The sequence below is a fragment of the Protomyctophum parallelum genome (genome assembly GCF_964188405.1).
Source record: "Protomyctophum parallelum genome assembly, chromosome: 22".
Taxonomy (NCBI): Eukaryota; Metazoa; Chordata; class Actinopteri; order Myctophiformes; family Myctophidae; genus Protomyctophum; species Protomyctophum parallelum.
The window spans coordinates 32,545,564-32,563,012 of NC_139714.1; the positions used below are offsets into that span (position 1 = coordinate 32,545,564).

General features: G+C 44.2%; 1 protein-coding gene across 1 annotated transcript; it reads left to right on the top strand.

Moving 5' to 3' along the window:
• Positions 1 to 322: 322 nt before the first annotated feature.
• On the top strand, positions 323 to 15,982 carry tmbim4 (transmembrane BAX inhibitor motif containing 4). The gene is made up of 9 exons (XM_083757900.1): positions 323 to 627; positions 3,284 to 3,392; positions 3,897 to 4,002; positions 6,056 to 6,089; positions 6,466 to 6,583; positions 8,708 to 8,753; positions 15,240 to 15,457; positions 15,633 to 15,656; positions 15,941 to 15,982. The coding sequence occupies exons 1-7, from the start codon at positions 537 to 539 to the stop codon at positions 15,444 to 15,446; spliced, it is 711 nt and encodes a 236-aa protein (XP_083614026.1). The 5' UTR covers positions 323 to 536; the 3' UTR covers positions 15,447 to 15,457; positions 15,633 to 15,656; positions 15,941 to 15,982.
• The last annotated feature ends 1,467 nt before the right edge of the window (positions 15,983 to 17,449 follow it).

Genomic DNA, 17,449 nt, shown 5'->3' on the forward strand with positions numbered 1-17,449 from the left:
CTTATTGTTTATTTCCGTCATTGATGAATTGAACATGGTGGACCCCTCTTGTAAACAAGTGTAATGCTTAATTGGGTCGTCCACTCACAGTTAACAGTCTTTGTATTGAGTTTGTGCTTTGTGAAATGTACTGTAATTCTGCAAACTGTTAATAAATATTAATATTTCAATCAATCATTCAAAAACGTCAGTAATATAATGTTTTGTTCGTTGCAGCCTCCTGGCCAGCAGGCGTCGCTGTCGCTCCTTTAGGCGGATCTGCGGATTAACGTCAGCCTGACTGTAACGTTACGTAGGCGGAAGCAATACAGACGCGGAAACGGTGGATTATTGTGTCAACAGAAAGAAAACAAACAGCGCATTTATTATCGTTCTATACTTTTATTATAGAAGGACAACATTAGTTTAATATCTACAGATTAGTCACACGTTAAACAACATCTTATCTACAGATTAAGACTTTCAACAACATTATATTTATAGATTAAGACACGAAACAGCGTCATTATTACATTTGTAAAACGTTAAACAACATCATGTCTACAGAGAAATATCCTCGCAGTTCAATAGAAGATGATTTCAACTATGGAACTAACGTGGCTACTGCGGCTGTCCATGTCAGGATGGGTGAGTTTAATTTAATTATAATACCTTTTATAAAACATTTAGTTTATTATAACTATGGAACTAATGATTGTGTCTTTGCTGCTGTCCTGTCCATGTCAGGATGGGTGAGTTTAATTCAATGTAATTATCTTTTAAAACCTTTTATACTCAGTCATTATTATAATACAACTATCATTTGGGGAGTTAGATCATGTGTAAAAAATGGTCGGTGCAGTTCCAGACATTTAAAGGTAAGCCTACAGAAGTTGTTTAATTATTTAATCTGTATGATTGCAGTCACGGTCTGTACGTGTGTGGGTCGGATAGGGGCTAAACCCTAATAACCCCAGAAGGGTTTTATTTACATTATTGATTAATGATTGAATATTGATTGATTACATTCACAGTTGGGATTCCCCTCCCCCTCAACGCCCTGTCTGTCTGACAGACAGACAGGCAGGCTTTGTCTCTGCGAGTGGAAAAAGACCAACCTTTGTGAAATGTTAAATAACACGTTAATAATTTAAAATCAAATGGATGGTATAATATTGTACCATTTGTCCATTTTCATAGCAGATCTACAAGCCCACAGCGCGTTGCATGGTGACTCGCTGTGAGCTTGTAGATCTGCTATTTGTGGTTAAAGATGTCATCATTGGTTGATGTGTTTCTGTGGTAAATTATATAAGTTACCGATCATATTGATTATTGGTTTAAAATATTGTCATCAGATGGTGGTCCGTGGCTCAAATGGGTCTGAGAGGCTAAATGTCATCAGATGGTGGTCCGTTGCTCAGATGGGTCTGAGAGGCTAAATGTCATCAAATGGTGGTCCGTGGCTCAAATGGTTCTGAGAGGCTAAATGTCATCAGATGGTGGTCCGTGGCTCAGATGGGTCTGAGAGGCTAAATGTCATCAGATGGTGGTCCGTGGCTCAAATGGGTCTGAGAGGCTAAATGTCATCAAATGGTGGTCCGTGGCTCAGATGGGTCTGAGAGGCTAAATGTCATCAAATGGTGTTCTGTGGCTCAAATGGGTCTGAGAGGCTAAATGTCATCAAATGATGGTCCGTGGCTCAAATGGGTCTGAGAGGCTAAATGTCATCAGATGGTGGTCCGTGGCTCAAATGGGTCTGAGAGGCTAAATGTCATCAGATGGTGGTCCGTGGCTCAGATGGGTCTGAGAGCCTAAATGTCATCAGATGGTGGTCCGTGGCTCAGATGGGTCTGAGAGGCTAAATGTCATCAGATGGTGGTCCGTGGCTCAGATGAGTCTGAGAGGCTAAATGTCATCAGATGGTGGTCCGTGGCTCAGATGGGTCTGAGAGGCTAAATGTCATCAGATGGTGGTCCGTGGCTCAAATGGGTCTGAGAGGCTAAATGTCATCAGATGGTGGTTCCGTGGCTCAGATGGGTCTGAGAGGCTAAATGTCATCAGATGGTGGTCCGTGGCTCAGATGGGTCTGAGAGGCTAAATGTCATCAGATGGTGGTCCGTGGCTCAGATGGGTCTGAGAGGCTAAATGTCATCAGATGGTGATCCGTGGCTCAGATGGGTCTGAGAGGCTAAATGTCATCAGATGGTGGTCCGTGGCTCAGATGGGTCTGAGAGGCTAAATGTCATCAGATGGTGGTCCGTGGCTCAAATGGGTCTGAGAGGCTAAATGTCATCAGATGGTGGTTCCGTGGCTCAGATGGGTCTGAGAGGCTAAATGTCATCAGATGGTGGTCCGTGGCTCAGATGGGTCTGAGAGGCTAAATGTCATCAGATGGTGGTCCGTGGCTCAGATGGGTCTGAGAGGCTAAATGTCATCAGATGGTGGTCCGTGGCTCAGATGGGTCTGAGAGGCTAAATGTCATCAGATGGTGGTCCGTGGCTCAGATGGGTCTGAGAGGCTAAATGTCATCAGATGGTGGTCCGTGGCTCAGATGGGTCTGAGAGGCTAAATGTCATCAGATGGTGGTCCGTGGCTCAGATGGGTCTGAGAGGCTAAATGTCATCAGATGGTGGTCCGTGGCTCAGATGGGTCTGAGAGGCTAAATGTCATCAGATGGTGGTCCGTGGCTCAGATGGGTCTGAGAGGCTAGATGCTGAATAAATAAATAATGGACCTTGATGTGAAAAGGGTTGAAAACCAAATCATGTACAAATTAATGGGGTTTCTATCTTAGGCACCACAAAATGCCCTTTAGAACATTCATGATTATTATTTATATTCCCAGGGTTTCTCCGTAAAGGTGTATTCCATCCTGTGCGTACAGAATAGATCTTAATATATTTATAATTATAGATCAATAATAAATAATCTTTATATTTCCAGGGTTTCTCCGTAAAGGTGTATTCCATCCTGTGCGTACAGAATAGATCTTGATTCTTAACCCATTCTGACCTGAGATCAGATTCATACGAGGTTTTCCACTGGACACACACTGGTCTGATTAACCCATTCTGACCTGAGATCAGATTCTAAAAATGTCAGTCGTTCTTCGATTTTTACAAATATAGCAGACCTACAAGCTCGTATCGCGCCACTCGGTGGCGCGATATGAGCTTGTAGATCTGCTATTTTTCAATAGCTAAAGCATAACACGATGCTGACACCAAAATGGGTGCCCGTTCAGAATGGGTTAATATATTTATAATTATAGATCAATAATTAATAATCTTTATATTTCCAGGGTTTCTCCGAAAGGTGTATTCCATACTGTCTCTTCAGATCATCCTCACCACGGTCACATGTGCTGTGTTCATGCTGTGTGATCCAATCAAGAGCTTCGTTCATAACAGGTAATGCTAATATGTAATATGTAACTCCTCCCTCATAGGCTGGTGGAGTACACCGACATACACACATACCCAGCCAATAGAAACACTCACTCCTCCCTATTTGGCTGGTGGAGTACACCGACATACACACATACCCAGCCAATAGAAACACTCACTCCTCCCTCATTGGCTGGTGGAGTACACCGACATACACACATACCCAGCCAATAGAAACACTCACTCCTCCCTCATTGGCTGGTGGAGTACACCGACATACACACATACCCAGCCAATAGAAACACCCAGCCAATAGAAAGCCTCCATGGTCTTCCGGCCGATACAAACCCCCCTGTCGACCAATTTAGAAACGTACTTTAGTTATGTCATCGAGAACGGCGGTTTCTCATTGGCTAGTGGAATGTGCCGACACACATACCCAGCTGTTCTTGGTCCCTGATTGAAACTTATTTACTGCAAAGTTTAATAATAATAATAATACTAATAAAGATGTAATGACTCCTCCAGTCCAGCGGTGGTGCTGGTCTCAGCTCTGGGCTCCTTGGCTCTCCTGTTGGCTCTGGCTGTCTACAGACATCAACATCCTGTCAATCTCTACCTGCTGTTTACCTTTGTGAGTACGCACGCACGCACAGTCGCGCACACGCACACACACACACACACACACACACACACACACACACACACTAGGGCATTAACGAGTTGAGATTTGTCCAAGTCGACTTGTCAGACAGTAAAGTCGAAGTTGAGTCGATGCATCGTTTTATGGCGGGGGGGGGGGGAACCTTAACCCATTCTGACCTGAGATCAGATTCTAAAAATGTTCTTCTACATCCCGACAGTTTTCTGAAAAAGCTATGTTTCCGTGTCAGTCGTTCTTCGATTTTTCAAAAATACGTCTGGCATCAGAAGCGGTTGTTGTTTTATTTTACGACCTACGTTGACGTGTCACATCAACAGAGTATAATTATAGCTCAAGTGATTAACGCCATTTTGACCTGGGAACGATTCTATGAAATGTCTTCTCAATCCTGTCAGTCGCTCTTCGATTTTTCAAAAATAGCAGACCTACAAGCTCGTAGCGCGCCACTCGGTGGCGCGCTATGAGCTTGTAGATCTGCTATTTTTCAATAGCTAAAGTATAGCATATAGTGCTGTATCATCTATATGGCAAAGCGCTGATTATCAAAACATAAAACTGTAATAGTGAATACTAAACGGTGCAGGCCCACAAGCAAATGTGCGTCGCACACTGGTACACAGAGACCACTGGTACACAGAGACCACTGGTACACAGACCACTGGTACCACTGGTACCTTCAGAACACAATAGAAGACATAGGTCTATATATTAACATCAGTTTGTTACTTATTTTCTTAGCCATGCAAATAAACAACAACCCGTGCTGAGCGGAGACGGAGAGGTCCATGCGTCCCGTGCGTAAATCTAAACCAGAAACGGGACAGTCATTGCGTCAGACAATTTACAATTTACAATTTAGGCATTTAGCAGACGCTCTTAATCCAGAGCGACTTACATTTAAGCAAGAACAAAAGCATGGGAATACATCACATAAAAGCATTTATCATGAAACATGCGTAAGCTAAGAAAGTAACAGTGGAATATCTATATTATGAAACTGGCCTGGTCAGCACGGATGTAGCCTCGGAAACCCAGATGTTTTATTTCCAGCACGGAGGGGGGGGGGGGGATATCGTTTGGGGATAAAGTTTGCGCGCTTCTATCCGTTACTTCTCTGACACGCAGTTAAAATTCAGCCAGTCAATAGTGGGACACCGCTGAGAGCCACACACACAGCTGCAGTCAGGTTCTTAATTAAAGGCGCGTTCTGAATGCAATGCAAACTAATAGGCGAGTGCGCTCTGGTGCGTTATGCAAAGAGAAAGAATGACTTCTGTCCATGACAATAATACATTTGAATTCTTTACACACACACACACACACACACACAGAGAGAGCAAAAAATATGATATGGGGGAAAACAATTGCATTTTTCCTTTATTTTTTTTCAACTTTCGACTTCTAATCTGAATCGATTTGTGTTAATGAAATCGATGCATCGATTTTTTTAAATGAATGCCCTAACACGCACAGTCACACGCACACACACACACACACACAAGCACATACACACACGCTCGCACGCAACAGTCCCGAACAGAGCTACAATATTATGACAACTGACAACGTGGCTGTAATCTAGTAGTTTACATGTTTGTCTCTCAAACCCAGATACACTAACCACTAACCCAGATACTCTAACCACTAACCTATCTAACGAATGTGCATTGCCTAATGTAATGTGCATTGCCTAATGTAATGTGCATTGCCTAATGTAATGTGCATTGCCTATCTTAACCCATTCTGACCGGGCACCCATTTTGGTGTCAGCATCATGTTATGCTTTAGCTATTTAAAAATAGCAGATCTACAAGCTCATATCGCGCCACCGAGTGGCGCGATATGCTTGTAGGTCTGCTATTTTTGAAAAATCGAAGAGCGACTGACATTTTTAGAATCTGATCTCAGGTCAGAATGGGTTCATCAGACCAGTGTGTGTCCGGCGGAAACCTCGCATGAATCTGATCTCAGGTCAGAATGGGCTAAAGAACAGACATATCAACTTTTATCTCTATTCTTCTAGACTTTGCTGGAGGCCGTGTCCGTGGCAACAGCTGGTAAGTGTTATTTTTTCTTTAAAAAAAAAACATGTTATTGATTACATCATAGCACATGTAGTGTGACATCATCATCATACCCCGGAAGTTATGCAGGAGAACAAGAAACGGATGTGACTTATAATGAAACATTAGTCATAATCAATAGATATTCAGCATTGATTGGTCATAATTAATCCATTCTGTACGGGAACCCTTTTTGGTGTTAGCGTCACATTACAAGAAGAACGACTGACATAGAAACATAGCCTTTTCAGAAAACTGTCAGGATGTAGAAGATATTTTTAGAATCTGATCTCAGGTCAGGTCAGAATGGGTTAATAGATATTCAGCATATATATAATAATAATAATAATAATACTATTTCTCTCCACAGTAACATTCTATGAATACTCCATCGTTCTCAAAGCCTTCGTGTTGACCTGTGCTGTGTTCATCGGGCTGACCGCTTACACCTTCCAGTCCAAGAGAGACTTCAGCAAGCTAGGAGCAGGGTGAGACAGCTGTCTGTCTGTCTGTCTGTCTGTCTGTCTGTCTGTCTGTCTGTCTGTCTGTCTGTCTGTCTGTCTGTCTGTCTGTCTGTCTGTCTGTCTGTCCGTCCGTCCGTCCGTCCGTCTGTCCGTCCGTCCGTCCGTCCGTCCGTCCGTCCGTCCGTCCGTCCGTCCGTCCGTCCGTCCGTCCGTCCGTCCGTCCGTCCGTCCGTCCGTCCGTCCGTCCGTCCGTCCGTCCGTCCGTCCGTCCGTCTGTCTGTCTGTCTGTCTGTCCGTCCGTCCGTCTGAAACAATGACCACGCAGCCATACACAGGGCTTGACACTAACGGTTGCCAGGTTTGCCCGGGGCAAGTCTGTCTTAAACGTCTTAGTTGGCTATAAACACAACACCAGATACATCTATCTTAAATGTCTTAGTTGTCTATAAACACAACACCAGATACATCTGTCTTAAACGTCTTAGTTGTCTATAAACACAACACCAGATACATCTGTCTTGAAAGTGGTCATTACGCTCCGCATTTCCCCCTGCTTTCTATCTCTCTCTACAAGTGCAGTTACTAACAAACAATACACTATCGGACAATTTGTGAATTGTAGTTCCTCTAATGTAGTCTACATGATCACATGTAAATGTAATCTACAGTACGTAGGCAAAACATCTAGGGCAGTCCGCACACGCGTCATAGAACACATGAGTGCCATCAGACGCATAAGGACATCAAATCTCCTGTCGCCATGCAGACATTTCATGGAAGCCCGTCACTCCGTAGCAGATCTGTCTTACACAGTCATTGATCAAATTAAGACATCTAGAAGAGGGGGAGATTTAGACACTAAACTCCTCCAAACTGAATCTAGATGGATTTTTTATTTAAAGTCTGTCAATCCAGCGATGGCTTGAATGAAGATCTCTCCCGCCAGTGCTACCTATAAAGTAAAATGTTATATTTAAAAAGTGATTGTATAAGTCTGTCAACATGTGATGTATGCAATATTCCTGTTTCCTATATTATAACTGTGATTTTGTATATCCTTTCTGTAATGTCCACGCCCACAATCAGGTTATGTCACCAATTAGTAATTCTCAGCACCTGAGCTGTATTGTTTTGGAGCTCTTTAAGAGTAAGTTCTTTGTCTGTGAAAAACCATACAGCACTGACGAAGGTCTGAGGACCCAAACGTTTGCTTTTTAATTGCACCATGAGCACAGAGCACCATGAGCACAGCATGATAAAATAAAAGAAAAAATATTTTTCTCAGTCTCAGTCTATAAGGAGTTTTACTTATTTTTCTATACGGTGAGCGAGTCTTTTCCTGTCAAAGTTCCCCTTATGTTTTTGAGACCACCGCTACCGTAGTCAGTCAAGTTTGAAGAGAAGAAAAGGACGAAGAAAGGCGCAACAGTTTTCTCAGTGCTTCACATTTCATATCACACACTAGCCCCCCTAAACATTTTAAAAATGTTTTTGTTTGTTTGTTAGGTTAGGGTTTAGGGTTAGACCCTAAACCCTAACCTAACCCACAGAGGGTTTAGACCTTAAACCCTAAACTTCCCATGGAGGGTTTAGACCTTAAACCCTAAACTTCCCACAGAGGGTTTAGACCTTAAACCCTAAACTTCCCACAGAGGGTTTAGACCTTAAACCCTAAACTTCCCACAGAGGGTTTAGACCTTAAACCCTAAACTTCCCACAGAGGGTTTAGACCTTAAACCCTAAACTTCCCACAGAGGGTTTAGACCTTAAACCCTAAACTTCCCACAGAGGGTTTAGACCTTAAACCCTAAACTTCCCACAGAGGGTTTAGACCTTAAACCCTAAACTTCCCACAGAGGGTTTAGACCTTAAACCCTAAACTTCCCACAGAGGGTTTAGACCTTAAACCCTAAACTTCCCACAGAGGGTTTAGACCTTAAACCCTAAACTTCCCACAGAGGGTTTAGACCTTAAACCCTAAACTTCCCACAAGGAATTGAGTGTTGATCAAATTAAATATTTTTTTGGAACTGCCTCGTCTATTGCGATTGACCAATCAGAATCAAGCATTCAACCAAGCCGTGTAATAACATATAATTGAATCTAATAAATCTAATAAATAATAATAATATTATAAATGTGTTTCAGGTTGTTTGCCTGCCTGTGGATCCTGATCATTGCTGGTTTCATGAGGGTGAGTGTCACACACACACACACACGCGCACACACACACACACACACACTAGGCATGTGAATCTCGTCTCATCTCACGATTCGATACGCATCTCGATGCACTGCCAGCGATACGATACATTAGAGATACATGGAATCCCCTGGCGATACGATGCGATACGATTCTCCCTCTTCCCGATGCGATGCGATAACTATTTAGTTCAAATCAATGCGATACGATGCGATTCACCCCTCTACCGATACGATGCGATTTGATGGCGATTCATCACAATAGAAAGGATTTATATTAAAGCTCTATTAATTTCCCAAAACATGTAAAAATGCATTACATTTAAATTCAAAGCAATTTATTGTTTTACTGTAGGTTAGTATTATAGCTCTGCATCTTAAACAACCCAACTTATATAATTCTGTAAGTAAACAAAGGGTCTGCTCTGCTGGTTATTGTGGAATTGTTACTAATAATCATAGGCTATAGTATAATTATTATATCTCAAAGGTCAATTTGAGGTTTTGAGTATAGAGGGTTCAAGAGATTAAAATGTAATAGCCTATCGTTCATCAATTAATGTTACCAACAAATAAATAGAAAAGAAACAAATAAACAAAACAAAAATTACAGGTCACACTTGTAGTGCTGTCAAACAAGTCTATGTCTAGTTTAATCTGCAACACAGTTTTATAATATAATTGCCTATGTATAGTGGGGGTCCCTGCTTGATCTCTCTCACTCTCAGCTAAGTGGTCCTTGGTTGACCTGAAAAACATTGAAGACCCTGGCCTGCATGTATTATTAACGTTATAAATACATAGCAGATGTACAAGCTCACAACGCGTCTCATCCACGCCCCGCTGTGAGCTTGTGGATCTGCAATTTTAGGCGTGCGACACCGTCTTGCTGCAGAATATAAATAAGGCTTCTATCCCAGAGAACAGCAGGGGAAAGCTGGACAGTGGAAAGTTGTAAACGACTTTAAACGGGAGGCATACTATCATCCGAGGTGCGTTGTTGTAGTACTAGTACACGTGTGTGCAGACTGCAGAAGCTTTCTTTAATTACAAATTGATGATGATCGCAACGCAGATTTGCATCGGATAATCAGCAAGCACAGCTGTGGAGTGTGGATCAGATTCATTACGAGCAGTCCAGCACGCAGCGCTACAGTGAAAAGTCAACTGATCGACGGACAAAGCTACTCGGACAGCAATTTTATAAAGCTAAAGAGTAAAGGTGGTGCTTCTTGTTTAACCCATTCTGGGCGGGAACCCCTATTGGTATCTTACCCCCTCAGGCCGGGCACCCATATTTGGGTTGTGTACAGTATGTACAGTATTCAAAAATGTAAAGATTTTGATGCTGCTATATAAATATTTGACTTTGACTTTGACTTTGACTTTATTAATTCATGCTTGCAGTGGAGCCGAGGCCCCACTGAAAAAACTGCAGAACTTTACAAATTGATACATGATAATAATAATAATAATAAAATAGACTAAAAACACACAATTATAAGGTTAAACATTTTCAGGGCAGCAGAGCATGGTCATGTATGCAGTTCAGGTGGCCATACTGTGTTTTTGTGCAGCTAAATAGTGTCATTATATAGCCTGACTGCAGTGTGCACTGTTGAATTTTTCAGCCTGTTGGTCTTGGCCTTGGGTTCGGGTTCAGCCAGCTTGTGTTGGTTCCTCAAAGTCCTGGCAGTGCAGCTGCCTCGTGTTGGAGGTAGCAGGTCATGCAGAGGGTGTTGTTCATCGTGCATGTCCTTGACCATCTTCACTGCAGCCTCCTCCCTCCTGCTCTGGAGTGATGGTAGGGGTTGTGAGATGTTACCAGCTCTTCTTTTGATGATTTTGCAGGCACGTGTCTGGACTCGCTCTAGCTCTGCCTGTTGTTTCTTAGAGCAGCCCACTAGGAGCACTGAGCTGTATTCCAGACACGGCCTGATGAGAGTGGTGTAGATGGTGACGAGGTCATCTGCAGGTAGTCCGTGTCTCGCCATAACCGTGAGATAGTGCAGCCGCTTAGAGGCAGTTTTTATTGCATTTTCAATGTGCACATCTCCAGTCAGGTTTTGGTCAAGGTGGTATCCTAGATACTTTGATGTTTCCACAACAGGTACCTCCTGTCCCCCCAGCATAAGCGGGGGAGGTTGTGGTGGGTTCCGTGAGAAACATATTCTGAGTTCAACCGACTTTTTCCCGTTGAGCATCATTTTGTTCTTTTCTGCCCATTCGTCCAGCCTTTGTGCCTCCAGGCGCATTGATGTGTCTGACATGATGCTAGATATGGGAATCGCTCTCGACAGCCCGATGTCATCTGCGTATCCAACATCAAGAGTGTCCTCAAACACAGCGTCCCGGGTAGCCATATAGAGGAGGAAGACATATGGGGAGACGACCCCCCCTTGTGGCACCCCAGATGTGACTTCAATCCAGGGGCTGTGGGCCCCATTTGCCGCCACTCTTTGTCTCCTCCCTGTGATGTAACTGTGTAGCCAGGCTGTCAGAGATGGGCATAGTGCTAAGTCCAGTATGTTTTGCATCAGGGTCCCGTGGTCAATTCGGTCAAATGCTTTTGACATATCTGCCAACAGTACTCTGACCATTGTTGGTTTAGAGTCGGTCTCAGTGAGCCAGGTGTGCATTGCTCTGACTAAGGCTGTTGTGGTACTGTGCTTGGGCAGATATGCATATTGGTTTTTACACACGTTGAGCACTGTGGGCATAAGTTTTTTCAAGACAAAACGTTCTATTATTTTGCCAACACAGGAGGTTAGAGAGATGGGACGCCAGTCTGAGATTGAGCCAGGGTCTTGGCCTTTGGGTATGGGACAGACATTTGACTCTTTCCATATATTGGGAACACACCCCTGTTGGTAAGAGCAGTTGGCCAGATGTGTAATGACCGGGGCCAGGTCCTCTGCCTGTTCTTTAAGCAGCCAGGTTGGGATGCCGTCCGGCCCACTTGCTTTCCGGGGGTCCAGCCGAGTAAGGGCTAGCTTCATCTCACCTATGCTGCAGATGTCACTCTGTGTGGGAGGTCTAGGTAAGGGGTAGACACAATAGGGCTTCTGCAACTTCATTTTCCTCTACTCCCTGTATTCTGATTTTTACTTCCGGTGATTTAGTTCGTCCTAGGCCTTTGTTTATAAAGTCCCACCACTCCTTAGGGTTCTTTTTCTTTAGATTTTGCATTTCATTTTTATAATATTTGGTTTTTGCCTTGTGTATGAGTCTTTGGACGGAGTTTCTGATTTCTCTCCATTTTCCCACTTTACCCCATTTATTATGGGCTTTTTGTCTTTTCTTTATAGCCTGCTTTATTTTCTCCGTCATCCATGGTTTGTCCGCAGTTGTTATTTTTTTCTGTCTCACAGGCATGCATATGTCCATTGCTGTCTGTATATAGTTATTAAAACTTGCTGCCTTGGCGGTGATGTCCTCAGCCTCATATACAGCAGACCAGTTGGTCATGGCGATGCATGTTGACAGAGCTTCTTTTCTTTCTGTAGTCACTAACCGGCCCCTCCTCCGCTTCACCTGTTGTTTCTGCCCTGTTGTGTTTAATGGGCTCAACACCAGACATTTATGGTCGCTGGCACCCAGGGGGGGCAAGGGTGGATGGGGGACTGTACAGTTTGGCCATATTTGTAAAAATCAAGTCCAAGATGGCCTGCCCTCGGGTCTGGCGTTTAACTACCTGCCGAATATCAGGGTGGGAGGAGGTTAACATTTTTGTGGGCAATTTGTTGAAATCTCCACATAAATATAATCCCATATTAGGGAAAGACACTTTAATTGCGTCTATAGTGTTTATTAAATACTCCAGAGTTCTATCCTGGCACAGTTTTTTGTTTGCCCAGGGCGGGTGATACAGATTCCCCACAAACATAGTTGAGACACTGCTGGGGGTCCGACGCGGTTGTATTTGGACCCATGCACACTCAATGTCATCGCTCTCCAGGTCCCTTCTCCTTTTTGCCTGCAGTCTATCATGACAGTACACAGCCACGCCCCCTCCACTTTTTCCATTTCTGTCTCTCCTAAAGAGCTGGTAATCCTTGATCGACAGCGAATCATCCGGTATGTTATCGTGAGCCCACGTTTCAGTAACGCATCCGATGTCTGCATCTAGCGTTTGCAGCAATAGTTCATATTCGTCAGTCTTATTTATCAAAGATCTTGCATTACAGAGGGTTAGCTTTGGCATTCGGGGCTGCTCTCGCTCCGGTTTTTCAAAGCGTATTTCAGACAGGACACTCACCCGTTTCCTCCTATGTTTAGGATTCGGTCTGTGTCCTTCTAAAATTGTTATTTTTTGCTGTCTGTTTTTACCGGCTTTGGATCCTCTTGCCCGGCTTCTTTTGCGGATAATCCCGAGGCTTTCCAGCATTTGTTTTGTATTCCCATTCAGCTGGGCTGTGCTTTTCCTTAGACCTTTTAGGAAGTGCGGAGAGTATTTGCGATTATTTACTCCTTCCATTTCCAATTAGTTTTCCCGATGGCGACACATGATGCAAGAACAATTCCCAGCAAGCTGCCTTGAAGAAATAAAAATAAGAAACAACTAAAACCTAAATAAAACACTTAAAAAGTCGAGGGCACACGCCGACGACAAACACTGCGGCTGCCTTAAAGCGCCACGCCTGTGTTCAACGACTGCACCGTCGTACGGTAGCTTCTGTTCACTGACTGTGTGCGCTGCGAGAGACCTTTTTTTTTCTTCCTTTTCTAATGGTACGTTCAAAGCGCCTCGGAAACACAGGATAGGGTGACATTTACCATGAAAAAACGGTGTAACCACGGATTTTACCGATGCAAGCACTCCGCGAACGATGCATCGAGATTCCACCCGTCAATTTTACCGATACACAGTGAATGAACCGATTCACTCGCATCGCGCACGTCATAATTGATGAATCGATACGTATCGATTATTTTCCACATGCCTAACACACACACACACTCTCATTGCTCATGCTTCCTTCAATGCATGAGGAGTCCAAGCCGCTTCTTTTCACCTGCTTCAGTTTCCCCGGCCGGACGCATGGAAGGAACACGTTATTCAGACCAGTTCCTTTCCCCTCCATCAGATCCCCCGGCTGGCCAGGGGGAGGCAGTATAGAGACCAGTTCCTTTCCCCTCCATCAGGCGCCCCGGCTGGCCAGGGGGAGGCAGTATAGAGACCAGTTCCTTTCCCCTCCATCAGATCCCCCGGCTGGCCAGGGGGAGGCAGTATAGAGACCAGTTCCTTTCCCCTCCATCAGGCGCCCCGGCTGGCCAGGGGGAGGCAGTATAGAGACCAGTTCCTTTCCCCTCCATCAGATCCCCCGGCTGGCCAGGGGGAGGCAGTATAGAGACCAGTTCCTTTCCCCTCCATCAGGCGCCCCGGCTGGCCAGGGGGAGGCAGTATAGAGACCAGTTCCTTTCCCCTCCATCAGGCGCCCCGGCTGGCCAGGGGGAGGCAGTATAGAGACCAGTTTCTTTCCCCTCCATCAGGCGCCCCGGCTGGCCAGGGGGAGGCAGTATAGAGACCAGTTCCTTTCCCCTCCATCAGGCGCCTCATGGAGGTGTCTCCATAGAGATGTGTCTCCATAGAGATGTGTCATGATGCTGTGTCTCCATAGAGATGTGTCATGATGCTGTGTCTCCATAGAGAGAGATGTGTCATGATGTTTGTGTCTCCATAGAGATGTGTCATGATGTTGTGTCTCCATAGAGATGTGTCATGATGTTGTGTCTCCATAGAGATGTGTCATGATGTTGTGTCTCCATAGAGATGTGTCATGATGTTGTGTCTCCATAGAGATGTGTCATGATGTTTGTGTCTCCATAGAGACGTGTCATGATGTTGTGTCTCCATGTTCTCCTGTAGATGTTCTTCCATGACGACAGCATGGAGCTTCTCTACGCTGCGTTTGGAGCTCTGGTGTTCTGTTGTCTCCATAGAGATGTGTCATGATGCTGTGTCTCCATAGAGAGAGATGTGTCATGATGTTTGTGTCTCCATAGAGATGTCATGATGTTGTGTCTCCATAGAGATGTGTCATGATGTTGTGTCTCCATAGAGATGTGTCATGATGTTGTGTCTCCATAGAGATGTGTCATGATGTTGTGTCTCCATAGAGATGTCATGATGTTGTGTCTCCATAGAGACGTGTCATGATGTTGTGTCTCCATGTTCTCCTGTAGATGTTCTTCCATGACGACAGCATGGAGCTTCTCTACGCTGCGTTTGGAGCTCTGGTGTTCTGTTGTCTCCATAGAGATGTGTCATGATGCTGTGTCTCCATAGAGAGAGATGTGTCATGATGTTTGTGTCTCCATAGAGATGTGTCATGATGTTGTGTCTCCATAGAGATGTGTCATGATGTTGTGTCTCCATAGAGATGTGTCATGATGTTGTGTCTCTATAGAGATGTGTCATGATGTTGTGTCTCCATAGAGACGTGTCATGATGTTGTGTCTCCATGTTCTCCTGTAGATGTTCTTCCATGACGACAGCATGGAGCTTCTCTACGCTGCGTTTGGAGCTCTGGTGTTCTGTGGGTTCATCATCTTCGACACCAGCCTGCTGATGAACCAGCTGTCTCCTGAGGAGCACATCCTGGCCTCCATCAACCTCTACCTGGACATAGTCAACCTGTTCCTGCACATCCTGAGGGTGTTGAACTCCATGAAGAAGAACTAGACCTCCTAACCCTAACCCTAACCCATCTATCTATTCCTAGACCCCCTAACCATAACCCATCTATCTATTCCTAGACCCCCTAACCCTAACCCATCTATCTATTCCTAGACCCCCTAACCATAACCCATCTATCTATTCCTAGACCCCCTAACCATAACCCATCTATCTATTCCTAGACCTCCTAACCTAACCATAACCCATCTATCTATTCCTAGACCCCCTAACCTAACCCATCTATCTATTCCTAGACCCCCTAACCCTAACCCATCTATCTATTCCTAGACCCCCTAACCATAACCCATCTATCTATTCCTAGACCCCCTAACCATAACCCATCTATCTATTCCTAGACCCCCTAACCATAACCCATCTATCTATTCCTAGACCTCCTAACCTAACCCATCTATCTATTCCTAGACCTCCTAACCCTAACCCTAACCCATCTATCTATTCCTAGACCCCTAACCCTAACCCGTCTATCTATTCCTAGACCCCCTAACCCTAACCATAACCCATCGATCTATTCCTAGACCCCCCCCCCCCCATTGTTTTATGAATCGTCTTTGGTTTTGTTGTTGCTTCGACTAGAATTACAGTTCAAATGTTTCCCTTAATTAGATCTGATTCAACGTAGTAACTGCTGCGAGCTTGTAGATCCGCTATTGTGTTTTGTTTGCACCTGAAGGGCATGGGGTTGGGGTTCATTTGGTCACCTGAAGGGCATGGGGTTGGGGTTCATTTGGTCACCTGAAGGGCATGGGGTTGGGGTTCATTTGGTCACCTGAAGGGCATGGGGTTGGGGTTCATTTGGTCACCTGAAGGGCATGGGGTTGGGGTTCATTTGGTCACAGATGCACCTGAAGGGCATGGGGTTGGGGTTCATTTGGTCACAGATGTTTATTAAAGAACATTCCAGTGAATGTAACACACAGTAAGTGCATGAATACAGACAGTTTATCTTTATTTTACGGATTCGTTAATGAAATGCAAATGATCTTTATTACAGATTATCTTTATTACTTTATCACAAATGATCTTTATTAGTAACGTGTGTTCCGCTTGAGGGGACGTGAAGGGGTTAATGTAGAGGTTTCTCAACGCGCGGCGCGCGGCCCCACGGGGGCCATGAACACGTTGAAAATGGGTCCCCAAGTAACTGTTTTTATTTTCCCTCTTTTTGCTTAAGGATTAAATTATTATTACAAATCATTGTACCGTTTCGGTTGTGTTGCTTGATTAAAATCACGTGGATGATATTTATTTTCATTGTGGATTTTTATTTTAGGTAATTTTACAACTCACTTTACAATATGGCGGCGATATGTTGCCATCTTGTGATAACGGCACATTACAGAATACATGTAGCAGTTTGACCACAAAGCTTGTTTTAAAACAGTAATACACTTACTATGAACTATGAATCTACAGCGTTTATAATGAGAGACAATAAGTATTATAATGTTGATAGTTTTATAAATTCCATCATCAATAATGACTAGTATTAACCCATTTTGCGCGGGAACCCCTTTTGGTGTTGGCATCATGTTATGCTTTAGCTATTGAAAAATAGCAGATCTATGAGCTTGTAGATCTGCTATTTTTGAAAAATCGAAGAACGACTGACATTTTTAGAATCTGATCTCAGGTCAGAATGGGTTAATCAGACCAGTGTGTGTCCAGTGGAAACCTCGTATGAATCTGATCTCAGGTCAGAATGGGTTAACTGTTTAGCACCCTGAGCTGAGCTGGAGTCCAACCCTGACCCCAGGGGGCACCGACCGCACCCCCTGGGGGGGGTCCCAACCCACGGGTTGAGAACCCCTGCTTTAAGAGACCGGCATCACTATGGTTACCAATCTGCCGTAAAGCAGGTCGTCTCTGGGTGAATAATGTGATTGTTGTGACTATATGTAGGCCTACATGCTGCTGTGTTGTTATCCTGCCCAAGCTTTTCAGTACACTTTACTATTTTGATTATAATCATTAAGGACATTCAAGACATA